The sequence below is a fragment of the Malania oleifera genome, chromosome 1 (genome assembly GCF_029873635.1).
Source record: "Malania oleifera isolate guangnan ecotype guangnan chromosome 1, ASM2987363v1, whole genome shotgun sequence".
Lineage (NCBI taxonomy): Eukaryota > Viridiplantae > Streptophyta > Magnoliopsida > Santalales > Ximeniaceae > Malania > Malania oleifera.
Window position 1 is genome coordinate 124,399,194 of NC_080417.1, and position 9,452 is coordinate 124,408,645.

The window sequence follows — 9,452 nt, forward strand, 5'->3', positions numbered from 1 at the left end:
TGGATTGTTTTAAAACCCTAAAATCTCCAAAGTGTTCATTTATAAGAAATTATTTTTTCGGAGATATTAACTTGAAGGTAAATTTTGTGAAGCATATCATTCATATAACGATCTCATCGTTACATTCATACTGAGCTTCAAGTTTTATCATATGGATATGTGTTAGGATTTTCTATTGTACTCACTAGCTTTGTGTAGAAGCATTTGAGTGTATTTGCAGAAATTGTAACTTCTATATTGTAATCATGGTTCGGGCTGTGAATTGGGTTTGAGGAGAAAGTTGTATCTCTTGTAAGCAATGGAGTAGGAGGATGTTGTACTTCTTGTAAGCAGAGGATTGTAAGGAAGCTCTGTCCCAATTAAAAAAGCAGAGATTTAGTGGAATCCTTGAGTGAGTTGCTCAAGGAGAGAACGTATGCTAGGTTGGCTGAACCTCGTAAAATTGTGTTTGCATCTCTCTTACCCTTAACTCCTTTTTAATTTCCGCATTGTATTTAAATTACTTGTACATTGTGTATGTGTTGAACACTTGTTACATCTGTGAGTAATTGGGTAAAAGTGTATGCTTGACAAAGACACATATTAGATTGATTAATTGTTAAACATTAACCTCGTTATTTGGTAACTTGAAAGTTTGTAATTGAAAGTTTTTTGAAATTAAATCTTGAAGGTCATAATTTTTTAAAAAAGTACCAAATTCACCCCCCTTTTGGGATAACACCGTAATTTACAAATAGCCTATCAGATTCAATCATGTATTTAATGTCAAGCATTCGGGCCTGGAACTCCCGTACATAGCTCCTTATCGAGTCTGTTTGTTGTAAATCATACACTTTGCACCACGCCATATACTCTACATTCTCTGGAGAAAATTGTGCCTTTAAAGCCTATTTCAATCCCTCCTAATTATCAATTGTACATCAATTGTACTTCATTTCTTCACATTTGGTTCTCCACCATAACTTAGCATCCCTAGAAAGATATACTATTGTGATGTTCACTCGGTCCTCTTATGATTCAATCTATGAGCATTTAAAGTAGTATTTAAAGTTGAAGATGAAATATCCAATTCCTTTGCATCTTGGGTGCCCCTATAACTTTTTGGTTCCGGTAACTTAATTCAAGTCCCTTCAATGGTATTAGTTATTAGCTTATAGGACATTTGTGCCACTGCATTCAATTTTGCACTCATCTCCTATAAATTGTTATGAAACTGGTCCATTGTGTTTTGGAGGTTGCCTATTTCCTTCAGATCTTATTTCAATGAACTAATGGACTCATTGACATTTTCTACAAGCAAATAAAATTTGTTAATTAACTCTCGTAAGGAGACCTCAAGCTCTATTAAATTGTCAATTAACTCTCGTAAGGAGACCTCAAGCTCTATTGGCTCTTTCCGTTGGGAAGTAATAGATGGGAACACACCCTCAATGTGTTTCAACCTATTCTCAAAGGTTTCCGACTGCCCAATGTTCCTCTGGAAGGCCTCAAGCTCTATTGGCCTTTTATCTAGGGATTTTACACGTGGAATGAATTTCTCAAGTTCCACAATTCTTTCCTCAAGTTCACCATAGAGATTTCCTCTAATGTTTTCTCTAGCAACCTCAAGTTCTATTGACCCGCCTTTCTTTTTTAACAATTCTGTCACCAACCCTTGGAGTTCGAAGAACTTCATCTCCAATGTTTCAAGTTTTGTCACTCTTGCTTCAAGTGCCATAACACATTCTGTCTTTCCAGACTTTGAGGTTCTCACCCTACTACTTATGGTGCTCGCACACACTGTGCTCTGATACCAACTGCCACGTACCCCCAAATAAGACTCACTTCAGGACTACGCGACATTCGTCGAGAGCTCTCCCCCAACCTAGTCGGCTGATAATCACCCGTTCAAAACATGCAGGCACAAGCACCAAGTAAGTATCAATAACCATGAGAAACTAGAAAAACGTCAATACAAATTATAATAGAGCAAATAGGTGACATTCATATGCAAAGGATATTTATAAAACAATAAGGTATAACCCTGTCCTAGACATCAACACAATGATGAAAAAGGACTACTTGTCTTATTCTATTCAAGAGAACAATCATACAATCATTGACATAGGTAAACAGATATTTATTATAAATCCCTAAAGAATACATGTAAAGCAAACTCTCCCTCCCCACCCCCCTCTCCTTATTTGTCCCATTACATTGTCACTCCCTAACACGAATCCTATTTTCTAGTTTTGCTATAAAATCATATGTATTCAATTTTATGCTAAATGAAACGATACAAAGTACTTTCATAAGACTGATATTTTTTAAAAAATCAAAATTTAAAAAATTATGCTTTTTTTTTTTATAGCTCCTTAATTTTGAAATAATGTTCATATAAGCAAATGAATGGAAGCTTTTACTAAACCATTTCAATCTTATCCATCTTTGAAATTTGTTAGTTTCACATCCATATTTCTTAAATTGAGCATAAAATAAAATATCTTGTGCTCTCGTAGTCTTTTATGACAAGTCGTAACTTTTTTAACTTTCAAAAGTAAAAATTAGGCTTACCATGTCGATAAATAATTTTTTCAACTTTTGAAAGTTAATTTTTAACTTTTTCTGAAGAGTTTTAAAAAGTTAGAAATCTGAAACTTTTTAAGAGTAAAAAACTTTTTTTTGGGAGAAAATTATGTTCCATGGATGTCCGTAATAATTTTTTGACATGCCAAATTACCCACTCATTAATTTTCCCGCACTCTCCTGCCCGTTTTTTTTCTTTCTTTTTTTTCATAAATAAAAAACTTATAACTCGTTTGGTTTGACGGAATTACTATTCATTAGAATAAGAAGGAATATAGTTTAAATTTTGGGAATCAAGGGAATAGTTATTCTTCATATATTTTTAATTATTTCATTCAACATGTAGTAAAAAAGAATATACATCCCATGATAAAATTTGGGAATAATTGTTCTTTATCTATTCCTTATTATGAACTCTTTTTAAATATTTTATATTATTATTTATTTTATAATAACAATATAATTTCTTATATAATTGACTGTAACTAACCTATTAAAATTAATCTATTCCGTGGAATAGACATTCCACAAACTAAACATAACCTTAGGAGTTAGGATCATATTGATAATGATATTATTTTATACAAATAATTTTTTGATAAATAATTTAATGACCACTCTAAATCATATTATTCATATATGCTAATTTCTAAATTTATGTTATTAATATTAAAATTAATTTTTGATAAATAATTTAACAAAAAACTCGTAAACTAGTAAATTTATTTTAGTCATTTCAAATATTTCAATCAGCTTTTAACTTTTTTAATCAAATGCTCAACACCCGATTTTTCTTTTCAACAACTATCTTTCCACGAAGAAGTTAAATAACTTTTGTACCTATTTGAAAAACTCCTTTTCAATAATTTTTTTAAAAAAAAACAATTCTTTCTAAAAAGTCACTGGACCCCAAATTAAGCCTAAATATAACTCCAAATTTAAATAAAATACAACACAAAACTATATTAAATTCTATCAAAATTCACACAAATCTAAATTCAAAGTTTGAAGTCTACGCTCCCAAATGCTACCTTACCGTATTTATATTCCAAGTCCAAATTAAGTAACTTTTGAAGATCTGCCACCCTAGTATCACCATTATTATTAAGTAGAGGCAAGATAACTTTGATGCTGAGTTTGGGAGTATGAATTTTGAATATTGGATTTGGATTTGGGTGGATTTGTACAAATTTTAACATAATTTTTTTTTTTATTACATAGGAACTCTAGCCACTAACGAGCCCTTCGGACCCCCTAATGTGACACCAAACCTGGATCAGCATCTTTCGCCCCCAGGTCTCACTGATTAAGGTAAAATCCGGAATGCGGACACGACTTTTGTGCATCAATTGGACGTTTGCCAACTCGACCCCCGAGACACATCTCCATTATCATCCACGGTCCCCGCTAACTTACAAAGAACTCTCACCATCCACGATCTCTGCTGGCTCATAGAGCGAACTCTCACGATTCACGGTTTCCGCTGGCTCACAGAGTAAACTCTCACCATTCACAGGTACCGCTGGCTCCGTAAGTGTATCTACCTAAAATTGAACCTCCGATGCTCCTTCTCCAAATACGTGTTGATTTGCCATCACCAATAAAGTCACTTCACAATTACCTTTCATCCTTCTAGCAAATGTAGAATGGGGATTACCTCAATCTATCCCTATTTGTGTCACATTTGATTTACAGAACATCCATTCTCGAGGATAAATTAGTTTTAGTAGGTTAGTTACAATTAGTTATACAAGAAATTATGTTATTAATATAAAATAAATAATAATGTGAAATATTTTATGAGTTCATAATAAGAAATAGATCAAAAATAACTATTCTCAAATTTCAATATGGAGATGTCTATTTTTTTTTCCCCATGTTGAATAAAATAACTAAGAATATATAAGAAATGACTATCCCTTAATTCTCAAAATTTAAACTATATCTTATCTTATTTCAATGAATAGTTATTCCACTTAACCAAGCAAGCCGTTTATAGTAATATGTAAGTACACTACTCAAATTTAAGGAGAATTTTTGTATAAAAAAAGATAAAGATATAGATTGGAAGAAAAGAAATAGAAAACAAAGATGAGATAAGATTTACAAAGAATTTATTAATATAATTTATAACCATTACTCTTTGTTACCCTCATCTTCAACGATATTTTATTTCGATCTGCCAATGGTGATATTATTCCATTACACCCTACTAGCGTTTGTTTCGACACTATCCTTCTGTAAGACATAGATGAAGATAATTAAATACCAAAAAAAAAAAGCACGGAAAAAATTGTGAAATTATATTAAAAAGTGAGTTCTAAGAGGATGGGTGTGCAATGGTCGGTTCGGTCAAATTCAGTTAATTAATTGAATTAATCAAAATTTTTGATTAACAATAATCTCTATCTGAACTAATTGAATTAGGAATTTGTAATCGAACCGTACTTGATCAAACCAACTTTTCGGGTAATTCGATTAACCAAATTTGATCGAAATAATTTAAAATTAATTATGAAAATAAAATATGATTGCAAATTTTGAAATTAATTATAAAATTAACGTTTACCCTTTCTTCTAATTGTAAGAGTTGAATTAGGAGAATGACATTGATTTAATAAATAAATTAAGAAGATCAAACAACTATATAACATATAATGTATCAGTTATATTTAATATTACTAATTTATATTTAATTTTCAATCAATTAGTAATTCGGATAGTAAGGTTAACCGAATTAAAATTCCTCTTACCCGAATAAAAAACCGAATACCCGAAATTATCCAAATCTATAATCAAACCAAGCCCAACCTCTATATTAACCAAACTGAATCGACCGAACTCAGTCGATTAACTCGGCTAAACCCGAATTATGCTCACACCTAAAGATAGATCCAATTAGTGAAATCTTTTGAGGCTTTTGAGTTGTCCATATATCCTTTTAAAGGTAATAAAAGTAAGTTTTAAAACTTTTTCAATTTTATTTTTGCTCCATCTTGTTAAATTATACTTCCTCTTTTTCTATAAAGTTTGAATTTGAAATCTTCCTATGTTTAGATTAAAATAAGTATGAACTAAAATTAAGAAATTTTGAATCTTTTGGTGAGGTAGGATTTATGAACGGATAGCGTCACTTCGTATACGTATAGGTACAATATTCAAAATTTTTGGAGTAAAAATCTTGAAGTGTTACTACAGATATGTATGCTATAATATCAAAAGGCATCTACATAATTATTATTTGTGAAAATGAAGAGGGAAAAAGAAAGAGTATAGAGGTGTGAACCCTCTTCCCTTCACTTTCAAGCAAATGGTATCACTAAAATTACAATATCATTACATCATCACTTATTATATATATATATATATATATATATATATATATATATATATGCATAAGTGTAATTGGAAAAATTAATTACATTCAAATAATTAATCATTCATCATCTATCATTATCATGCTACATATTATACATACATACATACATATATTTTGTACATAATATATATATATATATATATTATTAATTAAAGTTGTGCTAAGGAATATGAATTTCGGAGTTTGAATTTGAATTTGAGTAGATTTAAACAAATTTCAATACAATTTAATATTACATCTTATCCGAATTCAATACAAGTCAAAATCCAAAACCTATCCAACATAGTTAAAAGAACTTGAAATAAATTTTAACATCTACTTTTTGTCCTAGTATTCTAAAAATAATTTTGAAGTTTACATATAACTAACAACTCAAAAATAATTAAATATCCAGAAGAATGATGCAGGGATAATTTTAACAATTATTTTATTAAAAAATTATATACATTTAATTATTCAACTGTTTAAAATCATACTAGCATTTACTACTGCTTAAAATTATAAAGCGAATGAGGTTTGAGATGGTTTTTAATATAAATGTTCTCTATCTCATTTTAAAAAGTGCCAGTAAGGGTCGACTCAAATAGGCATAAGTGGGCTAAGATTTATACCAAATTAGTGATTCGTGACGAATTAATAAAGACTCATTCTTGATGTATGAGGAGGAAACCACAAGATCGATCTTGTCCTCTCTCCCAATGTTTCTAAAAACTCATTCAGATGATTTTAAATTTGCATAACGTAACGGGCAAAGCCACTATATATTTAACTAATTTAATAAATAATTTAAATTTAAACGCATATACATGATTTTACATAAGCCCATGGGCATGTTAAGAAAATCACAAGTTGATTTCATAATGTTGGCGATCAATAGCAATCCATTTGGACCCACCAACTTAATCATCTGCACTCGATTAAAGCCATAGATGCCCGTTACCTTTATTAATTATACCCTTCAATTAAACTTAATCATAGTATTACACCTTCATTAATTAGAAAGCCGGGGGCACCTCAGTCATTTCACACATTCACATATCTTCTATAAGAAGCCGCCCAAAGCATCTCCATCAAAACCCGACCCAAACTGCCCAGAGTAGCGCAAAGAAAAAAACAAAATGCCTTCTAAATCGAACTACCTGCTGCTCTTTCCTTTCCTTCTCTGCCACACAACAATATTGGCATCTGATCCGGATCCGGTTCAAGATTTCTGCATACCCGACACGAAACCCGGCATACCCGACACGAAACCCGGTTCCAGAAGACCGGCCCGGTTCAACATTCCCCCATGCAAGAACTCCTCCGAAGCAACCCCAGATGATTTCGTGTTTTCCGGCATTAAAGCCGCCGGGAACTTCTCCGACACCGGCTTGTCCACCATACCCGTAAACCCGACACGGTTTCCGGGTCTGAACACCCTGGGCATGTCGTTTCTGCGAGCGGATCTCGCGGTTGGCGGCATCAACGCTCCGCACTTCCACCCGAGAGCCACAGAGATAGTGTATGTGGTGCAGGGATCGGTTTATTCGGGTTTCGTGGATTCAACGAACCGGGTATTCGCGAAGGTGATCAGGTCGGGTGAGGTCATGGTGTACCCACGGGGCCTAGTGCACTTCCAAATGAACGTGGGGGAGTCGCCGGCGACGGTATTCGGGTGCTTCAACAGCCAAAACCCGGGTTCTCAGAAGATCCCATCTGCCATATTCGGGTCGGGTATTAAAGATGACCTCTTGGAGAAGGCTTTCGGGTTGAGCCACAGGCAGGTCGCGGCAATGAGGAGAAGGCTTGCGCCCAAACGGCTGGAGGATGACTTGATTACCTGAGGCTGCGGGCGGAGGACGAGGAAGGGCATTTTGGTAATTTTATGGGTGGGTTTCTTATTGCATTGGATTTTCTTTTGCGATTGCGGATGCAGGGTCCTGTTTGGTTACCGCATTATTTTGCTTTGAGTTGTGGTGGGTTGATTTTCTTTTGTGATTTTTTATTTTTTTGAGGCATGGCTAGTGTTTATTTTAAAAAAATAAAAATGTGAAAATGTTTTTCTCTTTCTCTTGCTTTTTGTTTGAAATGGAAAACTAAGGTTAGGAAAAAGAAAATTACCTTATTAAACTGTATAGTATTGTTCGCGACCTATACGTAGAGCTTAAAAAATATTAGGAAAAAAAAATATTGAGCATTCTAATTTTTTACAAACATAAAAAAACGTGAGAAAGAAAATTAACTAGCTTATTTTTTATACCAACAATTAAAAATTATTTTCCTCCACTTACAGCATCAAAAACTTGATAAAAAACGAGCAGTTTTAGTAAGATTTGTAATATGAATGTCTTTACTTTTTTCGGAGATATTGGCCATTTAATAATATTTAATTTTGAAATAAAATATAATAAGAAACGAATTTCCTATTTATCTTTCTTTTCTTTCCTAAAATAAAATACTTGATCTAAACTGATCGTAAAAAAAATACATTGAAATTATTGGATTAAATTTAACATTTTAAAAATAGGACGAACTTTCAACTACTAGTGAGATGATTAGAGTTTTGACTCATAAAATATTTTTTTTTTCTTATTTAAATTATTAAAAAAATAATTACTTGAGAAATAAATCACAAAAGTTAATTTTGTGAATTTATCCTAAACATTCAACACTCGTGGTTGTTTGCATTTTCTTATAACAATAGTAAAGTTCGAAATTACCATCACATATTTTCAAAGTTTGTTAAAAACAAAAAATGCTTTTATGTTTAATATTTTGAAATTTTGTAAACACTTAGTTCACCAAAATAATAAACTATTCTGATCAAATGTTGAGACGATATCCATGACTACCTAAAACTCAGAAGCATGGATATGCACATACACATATGGGAGCTCGCTCGATCCCATCAAAAATATATATGAACTCTAAATTTTGAAATGCATTTATGCATTTGAGAGCATGGATTTCAGACTTTAGATTTAGATGGATTTAGATAAATTTCAATATAATTTTGTATTACATCTTTATATAAATCCAATATAAATTCAAATCCAAGGTCTCTCCAAACATAGAGTATCCGTTATGTTTGGAGAGGTCTTGAATTTTATAGATTTTAGATAAATTTTAATACAATTTCTTAAGCATTGCGTTGCTAATTTACACCATTTGGAGGGATCGAAACAATGTCATCTTCATAAATCAAAAGGTTAGTTATATCACTATGAAGAAAAAAAATAGAAAGGATTATCCAAGAAAGATTTGCCTCGATGAGAAAGATACAAAACACCATTGACAACCCAGCACTATAATGAACTTGGAAGCTGTCAGATTTTATTTTTGGTCCTCATTATGTTTTTGTGTTGTATTTTCTTCCTTATAAGCTTGGTTTTGGCTATGTAATATGCAAGACCGAATTCTCCTTTGGCTATGTTCGATCTTTGCACTCTCTCTCTCCTCGATCGTTCTTTTTTCTCTCTCTTGGGAGTTTGTGAGGCTTTTTTGGCCTCTTCCATTGTAACTTCCTTTA

The 9,452-nt window shown here is 32.2% G+C and overlaps 1 protein-coding gene across 1 annotated transcript; it reads left to right on the forward strand.

The window, feature by feature from the left end:
• The first annotated feature begins 7,028 nt into the window (after positions 1-7,028).
• LOC131152796 (germin-like protein subfamily 3 member 2) lies at positions 7,029-7,993 on the forward strand. Its single transcript, XM_058104666.1, has one exon. The coding sequence runs from the start codon at positions 7,063-7,065 to the stop codon at positions 7,765-7,767; it is 705 nt and encodes a 234-aa protein (XP_057960649.1). The 5' UTR covers positions 7,029-7,062; the 3' UTR covers positions 7,768-7,993.
• Positions 7,994-9,452: the final 1,459 nt, after the last annotated feature.